This window comes from Phlebotomus argentipes, unplaced genomic scaffold (assembly GCF_947086385.1).
Source record: "Phlebotomus argentipes unplaced genomic scaffold, Phlebotomus argentipes genome assembly contig_15, whole genome shotgun sequence".
NCBI lineage: Eukaryota > Metazoa > Arthropoda > Insecta > Diptera > Psychodidae > Phlebotomus > Phlebotomus argentipes.
In genome coordinates, this window is record NW_026776181.1 from 5,093,382 (window position 1) to 5,108,411 (window position 15,030).

The 15,030-nt window shown below is 41.6% G+C and overlaps 4 protein-coding genes across 4 annotated transcripts in view; 1 reads left to right on the forward strand and 3 right to left on the reverse strand.

Moving 5' to 3' along the window:
* Positions 1-38: 38 nt before the first annotated feature.
* On the reverse strand, positions 39-1,524 carry LOC132261648 (PR domain zinc finger protein 5-like). Its single transcript, XM_059760546.1, has 2 exons — positions 1,365-1,524; positions 39-1,311 (listed from the first exon to the last, which is right to left on the reverse strand). Exons 1-2 carry the CDS (start codon positions 1,442-1,444, stop codon positions 39-41), a joined length of 1,353 nt encoding a protein of 450 aa, XP_059616529.1. The 5' UTR covers positions 1,445-1,524.
* A 153-nt stretch (positions 1,525-1,677) lies between these two features.
* Positions 1,678-2,070, reverse strand: LOC132261646 (uncharacterized). Its single transcript, XM_059760545.1, has one exon. The coding sequence runs from the start codon at positions 2,068-2,070 to the stop codon at positions 1,678-1,680; it is 393 nt and encodes a 130-aa protein (XP_059616528.1).
* Positions 2,071-2,194: 124 nt separating this feature from the next.
* LOC132263475 (ribosomal RNA processing protein 1 homolog) lies at positions 2,195-6,799 on the forward strand. Its single transcript, XM_059763256.1, has 3 exons — positions 2,195-2,498; positions 2,567-2,790; positions 2,854-6,799. Exons 1-3 carry the CDS (start codon positions 2,273-2,275, stop codon positions 4,204-4,206), a joined length of 1,803 nt encoding a protein of 600 aa, XP_059619239.1. The 5' UTR covers positions 2,195-2,272; the 3' UTR covers positions 4,207-6,799.
* LOC132263476 (transmembrane protein 132E) overlaps positions 5,573-15,030 on the reverse strand; it is a 46,200-nt gene continuing 36,742 nt past the window's right edge. The window contains exons 9-15 of the mRNA XM_059763257.1: positions 14,385-14,942; positions 12,505-13,280; positions 12,206-12,392; positions 10,680-10,827; positions 9,768-10,185; positions 8,436-8,704; positions 5,573-7,993 (exon numbers count right to left, since the gene is read on the reverse strand). Coding sequence (XP_059619240.1) covers positions 7,979-7,993; positions 8,436-8,704; positions 9,768-10,185; positions 10,680-10,827; positions 12,206-12,392; positions 12,505-13,280; positions 14,385-14,942 — 2,371 coding nt within the window. The 3' untranslated portion in view covers positions 5,573-7,978. The remainder of the gene's footprint in view (positions 7,994-8,435; positions 8,705-9,767; positions 10,186-10,679; positions 10,828-12,205; positions 12,393-12,504; positions 13,281-14,384; positions 14,943-15,030) is intronic.

Genomic DNA, 15,030 nt, shown 5'->3' on the forward strand with positions numbered 1-15,030 from the left:
TTTTACTTGAACTACTGTACAATTTCCTTCAGTTTTTCTCATGAGAGAATGAATTCATCATCCGCACTGTCAAACATTTCTGCTTGACACTCTTCTTCAGGAGCTTCCAGCTTGAGAAGCACCATTTCCTCTCCAGGAGTCTCAGAATAATTGCTACAACTAGTGATTGTGTGATTTTGCTTCGATTTGGACAGCGTTTGTGGCCCAAGTTTGATGTCATGAATGCGAAGGTGGTCGAATAGTTCATTCTTTTCCCTGCAAAAGTACTCACAAATCGGACAAAAAAGCCTGTTTTGGCAAAATCTGTTCATATGACTTCTCACATATTCGATACTCATGAATTTCTTATGGCAATCCGGACAAGGATACGAGGCTTCCTTGCGATGAATGCCATGAACGTCTTGCAAATGTTTTGAAAGACTTTTCTTTTCGCCGAATTGCACATTGCAATATTTGCAAGTGAAATTCTTCTTAACTTGCGGAACTCTTTTGACCTTCTTGGCCACCATCTTTCTACACCTAATGCTCTGCCTCTGACTGATTGTGAGTGGCTTCTCCTTACCCATTAAATCTCCAGACCCCAGCAGTTCAGATTTTATGGATTTGGTCATGTGTATCTTGTTCATGTGCTTCAGCAGATTGCTCTTCAGCAAAAATGTCCTCGAACAGAAGGGACAAGCGGATACTTCTTCGTGTGTCGCGACGTGCTCCTGGCGATGTTCATCTGTGATGAACAGAGCCATGCAGGTCCTGACTGAGCAGGCTAAGGGCACAAGAGTCGCGTGTGTGCTCAAGTGAGTGATCAGCGTGGCTTCAGTCCTGCACTGCTGCGAGCACAGTTTGCACTTGCGCGACTCCTTCGAGGCGACCTTTCCATGGCGGTTCAGATGCTTCCGGAACACGTCTCTGCACGTGTAAATCCTTCCGCAATCGTGACAGGCGTACGACTTCCTGTGACGCTTCTGTGCGATATATTTGTCCTCTCCGTGTGTCTCCGCAACGTGTGCGGACTTCTCAGTCTTGCTCACCAGACACAAGCCGCAATAGCCACACACATGATCCAATGCGACGTGCCGCTTCAGCGCCTGTCGCTTCCGGAACACGGCCGGACAGTGTGGGCAGTTGTATCTCACCTTGTTGCTGTGCACTTTGGCCATGTGCGCCCCGAGAAGACCCATATTCCGGTGTGTCGCCCCACATATTTCGCATTCATACAGCTTCTCGAGCCGCCCTTGGTTCAGGCTTGGAATCAGCAGTGAGTTCACTGTCAATGGAATGCTACCATCCTCGTCATTGCAATTGTCCTGAACACTGAGGGAAAGAATTATGATTTTCTGTTTTTCACCATAAAAAGTGGAACTTACTTTGCAATTGATTCTACTTCATCCACCTCTTGCTTTACGACAATGTCTACCAAAGAATTCTTATCACTCTTGTTTTCCATTTTCCGCCACTAGATAATTTCTAAAAGTTTATTAAATCGAGTGAAATCGCAAAATTGTAAACAAATAGACGAAATGTCATGCGTTTCTCTTGAAGTGAGTAGCGTTTTCAGTGGGCAACGGAACCCCAATTTGATATTCGATATATCGGTTTTATGCGCCGAAATGCGCGATTATATTTTGCGAAGTTCAGAATTTTTACAATTTTTTACAGAATGAAACATTGTGAATTTAATTATTCTATTCTGGTTCTATCCGCGGAGTTAATGGGGTACCAGTAGCCCCTGATGTAGCAAACGAGTTCAATATCTTCAGGTCGCAAGGTGACACGACTCCTGAAGCGTGTACATCTGAAAGCATCCTCGAAAAGGTCGACGAGATACATCTCTGATGCTTCCTGAAGTGCTTCCAATGCCAAGTTGGTGACTCTATAGTCCCCATGAGATTGTAAGATCGTCTTGACCAATCGGGCGAACTTGCTTATAGGGATTACGAGCTCTTCCTTCTTGTATGGTTGGGTTGAATCACTTGACTTAAAATCGCTTGTTGCAGACAAATACTGGTCAGAATCCTCGTTCAGTGACACTGGTGAATAATAGACGTCGTTGTCGTCATGTGAAGACTGCATTCTTCCAGTTTCAGGCTCCTCAGGTTTAATTCTTTGGATAATTTCGTGAAAAACTATAGATTCACTGATGGTCACTTGAAAATTGCGGCAATATCGAATTCGAACACTGCCATCTTCACAGTATTGCCCGATGGAAAACCATGTGTTGAAACGTCACACTCATCCAAAATAAAAACATTGGCGTGCGGCAAAACTCGGCAGAATGGCTAAAACTCCGCGTTTCCGTGCAAAGAGACACCCCAAGCGACCCGTGCAGAAAGTGAAAACTGTGCCAAGTCCCCCATCGTCAAATTTGGACGTGAAAATTCAATTGGTGGAGCAGGAGATCAAGTTTGCCAAGGCTCTTGCCGGCCACGAGCCGAGAATCCAAGCAAAAGTGCTAAAGAACCTTAAGAAATGGCTCACACTGCGTTCGCAGAGTTCCTTCCGTGAGTGATCAATGGGATCCTTAAAAACAAATCAGGGATTGATGTGGGGTTTGTGTTGCTATTTGCAGCTTTCAACAATCAGGACTTTTTGAGGTTATGGAAGGCGCTCTTCTATGCAATGTGGATGTCCGACAAGCCTCTGGTTCAGGAACAACTGGCTGAGGACATTGGCGCCCTGTTGCATTGCTTCCCCACACCACAGGTCAGCATGCAGTTCTACAGCGTATTTCTGCAAACGATGAACAGAGAATGGTATGGAATTGATCAGTGGCGCATCGACAAATTCATGATGGTGAGTGGAAAAGTGTCCGGAAACTCATAGACAGTGTTTATATCAGTCTTCCTTACATCACAGCTCATCAGAAGAGTTACACGACAGTGTCTGGTAGTGTTGAGAGACAACAATTGGCGCCTGGATTTGATAAAGCAGTTCCGGAAGAGCTTCAAAAGTCACATTTTTGGTGAGATGCGCATCTCTGTGGGATTATCCATGCACTTTCTGGATTTATATCTCGAAGAGGTGGCCAAGGTGTCCGGAGGAAGTATCAAGAGAGCCACAGTGACAAGTCTCATTCGTCCCTTTGTCACCATCCTGGCAAGAATCAATGACACTCGCATTACTGTCGCTGTGGTGAAGAATATTTTCCACAATCTTCTCTATCAGAGCGATTTGGGGCGTCAGTATCGCGAGAAGTTTGAGGTGTGGAAGAGTTTTGGTTTCCCCACAGCTTCCATTGATGATCTTGAGATGGTGGAAGAGGCGAATGATGCTGAAAGCGAAGAGTCCAACGATGAGGCGAATGAAGAGGAGGCGCCAAGTGAGAAAACGGCCCTCGATCCTCGCGCTGGGCGAGTGAATGTTGTGCTTCCGGAGATGAAATTCAATCCAAGAGCCATTCTGAAGGTGTTGGAGAAGGCTTTGTATGATCCTGAGACAAAATCCAAGCCTCGGAAGCGGCTAAAGTCTGTAATTTCACAATATGAAAAATTCGCAGAAGGTGTCTTTCCACTGGGCATTCAGCGAATGCCTGTGCTTCGCGACGAGGCGGGCAAGTTGCCGACGATTGAGGAGAAGGTTGTGGAATTGGAGGAGTTTGAGAAGAGCTTGACATCATCAACGAAACTCCTGAAGTCCTTGACAAAGTCCGAGAGAAAGCGCTTCATGAGGAGTGGCAAGAAGATTGAGGAATTCGTTCAGGAGTTGAATAAGACCAAGGCGAAGGTTAATGGCGTGGCTGCTGAAGTCACCAACGGACTGAATGGAAGGGCGTCAGAGGTGAAAAAGGCCCCGCCGAAGAAGCGAAAGGTGCCCATGTTCAAGGAGGAGCCTCTGGATCCGTGGACAGAGCCTCTGGAAGAGGGTGAGCAGGAGTACTTTGTACCTTCGATGAAGAAGCGCCTGGAGAAAGCCAACAGGAAGTCCGACGAAGAGAAGACAGTTATCAATCCGTTTGCTGTGAAAGCAAAGAAGCTGAAAGTCGCACCGGAGAGTTCGAGTGTGAAGAAAAAAGTGAGAATTGCTCTGGAGAAGAATACATTTCAGGACACGCATCAGTACTTGAAGCAGGTGCGAAGCTCTCCGCAGATTCCGTATGATTCCAGCCGGAAGCCAGCCAAGAGTCTGCTGAAGCCGAACTTGATTCCCGGACCGCTGAATCCGTTTTATATGAAGAAAATGAAAGCCAAGAAACTCAATTTCACATCTTAGAGAAATTTCACATTGACTAGGGAAAAAGACCTCTAACAAAAGTTGTTGTATTGATGGAAATAAAATATTCTTTTGAATATTTATAAGAAAACATCTATATTTGGAATATACAAGGATTACTTAAAAGAAAACTTGCAAAAGATTTTTGTGCTGCTGGAGAAAAACCGTTGGAAATATTGTAGAAACAGAGAAATAAAGGAGATGAAAATGGAAGAATATGTACAAAAGTGGCTGATTTCCTCATTCTCTTTGGAAGTTTCTCGTGGAGTTGAAAAATTATACATAAAATAAATAAATTGTGGATAATTTCATAGGAGAATTGTTTTTATGCAGCAAAACAATCACTATCTTTGACATGTCAGCTTAATGTTTTATTAACATACAAGAAGCCAGATGCTGTTTTTTTTCCTTTAAATTTCTCATTCAGTGACTATAAACACTGTGTTTGCCAATAAGTTTGAGTATTAATTCACGTTTTAGACAGTTTCTTCTCTGCTCACATCATTCTGAGTAAAATCCTTCATTAGACTCTATGAAAACACTTAATCGGCAGTGGTTTTAGCTGTACTGACGCTTCGCCTTTGTCGCCACTTCAAGATTCTCTAAAGTTTTACAACGAAAAAGATCCTTTTCGGCCAATTTTCATTTGTACAATTTTCGGGAAAAGTTTCTTTTTGCTCAAAAAAAAATCATGACATTTTACCAATTGGATAATTTTTAATTTTTCTCTAATTCTCTTTGTCTTAACTTCATCGACACTCTATTTACACATCAAAGTACAACCACTTCTCCGATTGAGGTGTTTTTTTTTCCTAACACTTTGTATCTTTTAGACAATTTTTCATTTTTTTTTTTCGAGTTCTCAGGATACATTTACCATGCATTTTAGAAAGGTTTTTCAATGTTTTATCATGTCTCTTTGTGAAGATTCTTCAAAGTCATCGAAATAATCTTTTTTTTTTCCTTTTTATGATAATAATTGTTTAAATTTATACAGTACATGCAGGTTTCTCAACCTATAATATAAATATGTTCTAAAATTGATAGTAAATACTTTCTAAGTTCTTTTTTTCCATCAATTTTCAATGCCATTTGCAATGATTTGCGCTTTTTTTTCTCTTAATATTCAGCAGACACAATATTCCATTATGCTGTATATTCATCATAGTTTTTTTTCTGCTTACATACAATACATAATAATATATAATGTGGTGTATATGAAGCAACATTTTTCAATTTATCGGTATAGATTTTTCCTTTTTTCTTTTAATTTGTGTGTATTTTCTTTAAATGTCTTTGTGTGGGATTTTTTTGCAACAAAAACGCGGCTTTGATGAAATTTTCGCAGTGTTTCTCTTTGTCTATAAGTTTTTTTTTTATTCACAAATTAAGCTCTCATCATTCGGCTTCGAGCATTGTTAATATCTCAAATAGTTTAATGTTATACCTTTTAATATATAGTAATAATATTCTTTATACAAGTGCCATGTTTGCATCATTTCTCACGATGCTTACTTTTTCCACTCTTCCTCTATAACAAACTTTAAATATTGTTTATAATAATAGCTTCTCTTTTTCATCTCTTTTCCTTTGTTTCTCAAACATGAATCAATATATATTATGTATAAGTTTATGTTGATGATTGTGGGATGATTTTGTGTCTTATTGTGTGTTAATGTGTGTTCATCTCTAAGTTTATAAAATTATCCTTCCGTTATATATACACACACACTATCTTAAATTGAAATGCTTTCTAGCTGAAGGTTGAGATTCATATTGTGAAATAAGGACTTTGGCTTAAAAAAGTTCTTATGTAAAACACTCTCTTCACTTTGTTCTTCCATTTCTACGGCTTCTGTGGTCCGTGAAGATTGTTTCTTGTTCTCGTTTAGACACTAAATATTTGATTTCTTTGCATTTAGATAGACTTTTATAGTGGTTTTAAGCGACGGTTAGAAAAATTATACCCTTTATTTTCACAATATTTAGCAAATATCTGTGAATATTTTATCTAGTATTTACGTTGAAAAAGCTAGAATGAAATTAGTTTAATTCATTGATAAAACGAACACATTGGAAAGACAATTTTGATTTCAAATTATAGGTATGTTTTTTTTTACTTGATATGCTGAGTCTTTCTTAAATACTTTTGTGGTATTTTTGTTTATATCTGCTTAAGTTTCGGAGTGAAAACCAAAAGCTTCAAAAGCATCTTCACTGTCAAATTCAACTCTCGATTTTTCTCCGCTCTAAAGTACATTTTTTCTAGATTGGCTCTTGGTTTTCCGGATGACCATCAGTGAAGAACACGTTATGCATTGAACACCTTTGAGTATTTTCATTTTAAAATATTCTTTTCTCCTTATCTATACATTAATCTTAAGAGTAAATGTTGCATCTTCGTGCAAGTTTATTAGAATAGATACTTTTCATTCATCTTTAAGAGTGGTTATGAGATTTTTTTTCTCCTCCTCGCTCGCCTCCTTGTGAGGTTAAATTGTAAATAAGTTTTAAAACACAATATTTCCTTGTGTGTCGTCCTGAAGAGAAATTATACAATGTTTTCACGCTATTAAAGCTACAGTATATCGTACACATCTAATTAAGCTTTCACTATAATTTATTCATATTTGTTTTTAGAGCGTTCTTTATATTACTTTTCTTGCATTTATATTTTATACGTCTTTTCAATTTCACCTCTTGTATATTTCTCTTCATACTGAGTGACTAGAATATGTTATGCTATCGTTTTTCCTCGTCGCATTCTTTCAAAACGACTCCTCGCGACTCCTTTTGCCCACACTGGAGAGACTCAGCAAATACACCTCGAAAACCGCCCACACTTTCTCTCAGTCACGAGTGGCGGATTTCAGAAGAAGGGCGAGTGATATAAAAGCTTCATCGGGGATGACATTGAGTTAGAATGCTCAAAGCGAAGGAGGTTCACTGGATGTATTTATTGAACTCCATTGTGGGATGACTCTTGAAAGTTGCCATTTATTACGATGTTGTCTATTGGAATTGATTCACTTTTTAGTGTAATGCTTTTTCCGTTTATCTTTTTTTTGGTGTAACTACAAATTTTCTCCCCCTCATCTTCAACGTCCATTTCTCAGTTTCAACTTTGTATTGAGTTTCTTTGTCTGGGTGTTATTTTTTCTTTTTTTTCAGTTTTATATCTGGATCACTGCAAAGGCGCGCATTTTACACACAACGTCCATAAATGATGAGTTATCGAACTTGAATGTTGTGATAGATGAACTTACAAGTATTGCCACAATGATAAATTAATCTACAGATTCACGATGAAATATGTGGATTTTCGATGAGAGTGAATGTTTCCATATAATTACAATATAAATATACATACAATTAATCCCAGTTGAGATTCATCTTCTCCGTCTACAAAATAAAAACATATCCAACTACTTTATATTGAGGATGAGACTCTGCACTTAAATACACTGGCTAAGATGTATAAATTGGATGAAATACCATAGAATATTTCATCACATTCTCTCAGAGACCATTAATTCGGTCTTTTTCACCATCATCGTCCACTAAAGATCGGCAAATAAGTACTATTCACAGTGTCAATAAATCCTCCATGTCTCCTCGTTTAAGCGTATGACTCACTCAAGTGCTCGAAAAAGTACTCGAAGTTGGGATCGTCGATTCCGGGGATTGTGGGGCTGTTGGGGAGTGCTACATTCCTATATTGTTGCTGAAATGTTGATAAGATGTCGCGTATCTTTGCAATGATCTCTTGAACTCAGGCATTCGATTCCTGTGGATAAAATGGAAGAACTTCACTTGAAACATGTGCAGAAATTAGACTCTTTTGGTCCACATTTTCACGTGCACAGCAGTGTAATGTTTAATTTCACACATCCTCCAAAGTAACATCGCTCTCGCGCTTTCGTGTAATTAAATGATTGCTGTTAAAACAGCCTGTTTCGAATATTTTCTGCCACAAAACTCGCTAACGCAATAACATGTTAATGCATGCATAATGGCAAATTAAGAAGTTGTTATGAAATTTAATCACACTGTGTGGAGAATTTTACAAAATTACACCGAGATTAGGAACTTCATGAGTATGACACTTGAATTTTATGGCAATCCTCGGCATAAAACTACCGTTTTGGCGCAAATAACTTTTCCCTCCCCCTGTCAGAACTTTACAACTTTCTAAGCATGTGAAAATTATTCTTAATCTCAAAGCATACCTTCAGATTATCAAAGTAATGCATAATCTGCTCGTAGTCCATGTCCAGGTCGTCGAGACCGAGACTCTCGCCGGGCCCCAGATCGCTGTCCTCACTGTTGGAGAACATGGGATTGCCCACGACCGTGGCCCTCTTCACCTGATGCTGCGCCCGCGCTGGACAGTCGCCGGGCGGCGTCACGAAGCCCCCATTGTCATCGGACTCCGATTCTGTGCTGCGCGGCTCCTCTGCCGACTGTCTCTGCTCCTTCTGCTGCACATCTACCAAGCCTGTAACAGTCAATTAGCACAATTATTCACAATCCCGCTGACTGGCTTCATCTTTTTCCGCCCACTCGAGACTTTGCCAAATTCCCATATTAATTGAATGAATATGAGGGAAAAGCGTGCGAATTAAGCAAAAAACTTCAGCATTATTTGCCATTCAGCAGCTCTATAATGTGATGTTCAGATTCTACCAGACATTTGTGGTAAATCTCATACAATCTCTGCAGAAATGCTCAAGTGGCAGGTGTACTTGTAATTATTCTCTGCTTGTTGGCTTTCTTTTCTCTGACTCATTATCTAAATTAAAACTGCCCCGTGTCTCTAATTTTTAATATAACATCTCCTTTCACGACAAAAAAGAGTTCCACTTTTATTCAAAAGGACAAAAAAAAACCAGAGAGAGAACATCATAAAGATGAAAATCGGCATTTCATTCTCCTCTAATTACAATTCCACTCTCAGCGATGCAATGAGGAAGGCAGAATCCATGATAAAATTACTTTTGCCTTGGCTTTCAAAGTTGAGTTCCCAGGGAATTGTCAAGAGGGTCACTTGAGTCCTCTCACAGAGTAGCGCACCCTTTTCTGCATGCCAAAAGAGGGCGAGATAGTTTCACTGAGAACAATAATGTATAACGAATTTGGGGTAAACCTATGAAAACCACCCCTTGAAAGGATTTCGCCGCTCTGTTTGCCATTGTCACAATTGTTTAAGCGCCGCAAAATTTAATTAATAATATTTAAAGTGTGTGTGTGTGTGTTTCGCAATTACGACTTGACCAGAGCTTCTGCAGAATTTAAAGCTCATATTGCAAAAGAGGTTTAGGGCGATTGTGTGGAATAAAATGGCTCACAATACGATCATATTTTTAATTGCACATCAAATTGATTTTGCCCTTAAGAGGATTTTGCCAGTATTTTGCCCTCCGTCTTCTTTGGAAACCCACAAATCATTCAATTTTCCTCAGCGACGAGAAGAAAAATGGGTCTGATAAGCCAGCGTGGTGGTTCGGGAAATAATTCACGAATGCTACGAAGGGTGGAAAGAGTGACAAAGTACAACTCACCAATGCCTGAATCCAACATTGCATCAGCGGATTTTTCCGTTGAATGAGCATCAGCGGCATTTCTCTCCTGTGTCACGTCACCCGATGACTTTCCAATTTCCCCAACTGCCAGCGCCTCGCCCGTTGGCGTCTGCCTAGGTGACTTGGCGTACCGACTCTGCTCCAGGAAGATCTCCTCCACGTGGTGCGCCGGCGGCAGTGGCGGCGGCGAGTCCATGTTGAACAGGGCAGCGTTGATCTGCTGCTGCGTGTAGTTGAGATGGTGCTGCCCATGCACCTGAGCCTCCTGCATGATGGGATAGGGCGACTCCGAGGCGGACGAGCTGCTGCCCGCCTGCATTCTAGCCGCACCACTCGCGCTGCGATGATGCTTGTGGTGATGTCGCCTCTGTGGTGGCATTATGCTTTCCGGGATGGGCTGTTTCGCGGCGAGAGTGGACATATTTTCAGTCAGAAACCACCCCCAAAATTGCCTCGGCACTCGCCATGCACAGCATCATCATAATCCGCCTATTAGCGCGTCAGACAATTATTTTGGATGTGTGAAGTGTGGTGAGAGTTTACGAGAATATTAACAAACTAAGCGTTTTACTATCGCGCATCAGAATATTTCAAAGCTAAGAAATTACTGCGACAATGAATAAATAATTCACCACAGAAATTAATGTTATATATAAAAACTTAAACCATTTGAAGAAACACGCAACTGGGCGGAGCACTTGAGTGGGCGTTTGAACAGACAATCTCATAAGAATCGAGCAATTTATCTGCAACAATATTGTAAGACATTCCCATGGGAATTGTGTAACGCCAATCAATCCCTTCAATATAATGAGATGATGCTGTCTGACGAGAAAACCTCAAACGCATTTAGTCTGTGCCATTTGCAAGCAATAGCAAATAGTATCTTACCCTGTGCGAAATCCCATTCATATAATTAGCATTTGCGGTGACACCGATGTTGCGATGTGGCGGAACGGGTGGACGATAATCCTCACGGTTGCCCTCCGGCCCGGGAATGCCGTGGGGCGGCAGAGGCGGTGGATTTCCATCCGAGAAGCTTCAATGTCACAAACATTGAGAAACAATTAAAACACAATTTCATATAAATTCCTCTTTGCAATTCTGAAAATCCTCAGTGCGAAGAGACAAATTCTCGTCTCATCCTTTCTCACTCACTGAAATTATGAAAGCAGAGCAAGTCTCTGTGTCCCAGATATCAAAATTCCCAGCTTTAATTGAGCGAATTTCCATGGAATTATTATTTAAGTTTGCAAACGAGGGGAACTGAATTGAGTGGGAACTTTGGTGCAATTTGACGATATGATGGTTGAGAATTAGGAGATAAAGCTACATGTTTATTTCACCCTTGTTCCACGTGCCTCCACATGCCATTCAAAAACTATTAAATTGCGAAAATTTATCGACCTCGTGGGAGATAATTATATCTCAAAAACAATTCAATTTATCATATCTGTCGACAGAGCTTTAATGACACTAAATTTGCAATCTTGATTGTGATAAAATACACACAAAACCCACGACAAACCGAATTTCCTGCATTCCGCCCACGAAACAAGGGATATAGTAAAAATTCAAAGGGAAGGGACAATCCAATTTGTAGTGCTGTGTATTAAAATCTAATTTCTTTCACTGCTTTTCAGTGCTTTCTTGAGTTAATTATAAAAATATGTTGGGACTGAGAAGAATTTCCTCCTCACAAAGGAAAATTAATATCCGTTTCCTAACACAATGAAATCTGCAGCTACAGCTGAGAAATTCCAATTGTGCGTTCGTTCCGGCAAATGCATTTCCTCCCAATGGTATTCTCAGTACGTCATCATTTATTAATTAAGAGAGCAAAAACATGGACTGAGTTTGAAGAATTCAATCTCATGAGTAAAGTTTGTTTGTGATAAAACAACTTCAAAGCTCTTGCGAGCACATTAATAATAAGGTATTTTTCAAGCTGAATTTTCACAGCGAAAGGGAAGCATTAGACGAGCCAAATCACTCTCTAGCACTAAGAAGAAGGGCATTAGCCAATTGCTCGAGTAGTTGTTAGAATACTTATTAAAGTACTTTGAGATTCAGCAAGTTTTCCTGCGGGAAAATGAGATGAGCTCAAGTCTTGAGGGCAAAGATGAGGGTGGCGAAAACGGGGACGGGCGTACAAATGGAAATGGATTGTCAAACTAATGCTCAAGTATGATTAAAACTTGTAAATAAGAGCACGACAGGAATTTCAAATGTCTAATGAAATGTGAATAATGGAATAATTCACATAAAGCTTTCTCTTCGGAATTATACGAAGCGACGTAAGATTCGATATGTTAATGGGAATTCATTAGAGACATCTTGACATAGCACATGAATATCTTGAACTCCTGAAGCCCCATCAATTCCGCATCCAGTTAATTGTGAATAAAACTACTCACTCAAGGGTGGGCTTGCAGCGGCGCTCCCTTTTGTTGTACGTCTTCGTGTCAATTGATGGCCCGGCCGTTGTCATCGACGGTAACTGAATGTGATTGGGGTTATCGAAGCTGGTTGCCTGGACGATTGCATCGTCAGGGTCCACGTAATTGAGATTCATAGGGTTGCTGGTGATGCGCATTTGAGTTTCTACACGCCACAAGAGAGAAATTGACGAACCAGTGATTATATTGTGCCGCACAAGACGTCGCAGAGTTGATAATCTTTCGCAGAATTGTAGTTAAATGATCAGAGAACTCACCATGAACGGATGTACGGTTGTTCTCCTGTTCTGCTGTCGATTTGTCAAGAGTCGATCTGCCCAGCCACACCCAATCGTGGGCATTTGTTGTTGGCTCTCGAGGATGTCGCGGCTCTCTTATGATCCCAATGCTAGACAGAGCTTTCATGTTCGAATGATCGCTCTCACTGACCGATTCTATGCTCACAGGCCGGAACTTTGAGGCGTAGACAACGCAAGACACCACAAAGATGGCAATGGCGAAGCAGAATGCCGTCAGCAAGACGTACATCCCGATCTCCAGGGATGTCATGTCGGGATGCGGCCGACTCTTGTGCGTCATCTCAGGAGCGCCCACGGCTGTGACCACACCCCCTCGATGCTGCCTCGCCTGAACAGTTGGCTCGTGACTGTTGTCATCTTTCAGCGGAATTCCAATGAGGATATCATTTAGATCTCCCATATCCCGACCACCCTTCCTCTCCCTGCCGGAAAACCCGTCGTTCTGCACGGTGTCCGGACGCCCCGGAGAGTCTGTGGAGCTGAAGTCCACTTGAACGGTGGCGAGTGCTGTGGCCAAGTGTCCCGGATTGATTTTGGCATTCTGCTTCGACAGCGGCACATTCTTCCTCAAACGGCACTCCTCTGACAGCAGCAGCGTCACCCGCAGCAAATCCCCACTGCCCTCGCCCACGGCGATTACGCGTGGGTGGTGAGAGGCGAGCATGGGAGCAAAAGCCACAACTTCAGTGTCCAAGCTCTCCACCAGGAGGAAATAGTCGTCCACTGACACGTCCCTGCGTTGGGTGGGAAAAAGGATCAAAGTTAAATCGGGATGAATTCTGGCGTATCGATTGAACGGAGTGAAGCGAACAGGAACAAGGCGTGGATGAAAAAATGCAACCAACACACTATGTATAACAGGACGGTTGCACAAATAATCTCACGTCATGTTGTGAAAAATGTGAAAAATTGATAGGAAATTGAGGAAAATTGGAGCGTTTACAGCCAGAGTTGAGAGACTTCGTGATCAATGATAGAGATTGTATTTTGTAAATCTCTATCTCTAATCTAGTATTTCAAAGAGCTTTGCCTCTGTGTACTACCAATGAATCGCACTGCGCTCGACAGCTTCGTTCATTCTATAGAGATGTTGTAAGGATTGCAGAGATCAGATGAACAATTAAGCTGTGTACAGAAGCTTTTTTCTGTAATGCCAAAAGCATCTCTTTGCATGCTAGGGCAACTTTTTTATCTTCCATCCTAATAAATTGTGTGACTTTTCTAACAAATCTCACATTTAATCCAGTCCAAATGGGAGAAAGAAGGAAGTTGTGTGGAAGTTGAAATAATCATCTAACTTTCAGACAGTCACTTGAGAATCAGTGTTTAAAATAATTCGTTGAATTTTCAATAGAGGACACCAATTCAATTGAATGGCGAAGGATAGGGGGAAGAAAAAACGGCAAAATCTCTTCTCTATGGCGCGCTCTGTATCTTTTGAGGGCGGCACATAGTATCTCTCTCTCGCCATTTAGCATAAACCCCTGTGTACACAGGCAAACAAAAGAGAAAATAACATCATTATCTTCAAATATGCAAAAAGTCAAGGAAAACATCTCAAAATGTATGTTCTTGGGATGTTTATAAGTTTACCCAAATGCTGCAGACAGCCATACGGTTCATTCTTTGCTAAAGGTACACCCCATCCCATGAAATCTTAATGGTGGCTTTCTTTCAAGCACCACATTAGGTTTCCAGGGAATTTTTGGGATATCAAAATGAAATATTCAAACACTGGCACATTCTCAATAGCACGGACGAAATTGTTAGGCCAGCTTTTCCGCGTGTTCCATGAACTGCTCTTAATTTGCGGCAAATTCACCGTCAAAAGGACTCACCTGAGTGGCGTTCGAGCACCGTCTGAGAACTCCAAATCAATATCCAGCAATCCTTCCTGATATTGAGCCGTGAGACGCCTCGTTACAGACGTCTCGGCGATGTATCCATTGTCAATAGTGCTGTCTGGAGCAATTGTGAGCTGCAATCCTGACACCACGCGCACAATAAGACGGCTCAGTGTCACCTTATCACTCCCCACTCGGATCTCCTTGGCGCCAATTACGCGTCCTGTGATTGGCGAGAGCACCTGAACATCCGTCCTTCCCATGGCTCTGCCTTGCAGTGTTCTGCCTCTCAGCGTGGCGATCTTTGGGTCGGCTACGCGCAGCAAGGGCTGCACCAGGTCCGTCACTCTCAGGCCAGTTCGTCGGGAGATCAAATAGCTCACTCGCCCGGAATCCTGGTCCACGGCCAGAAAACGAGCGTACACTTCGACAGGACTCTGCTGATAGCGCGCACGACAAGTGGCCTTGTCCCCATTGACGCCATTCGCGAAATCCTCCCCATGGTGACTCCAGCCGTAAGCGCGCTTCTTGCGTCTCATCTTGCCGCCACTGCTGCTGAAAATAAGACATGTACTTCCACCACATTCTACGCCAAAGCAATTTCGGCAATTGATGTAAGATCCAAAGTGTCTCGCATTTG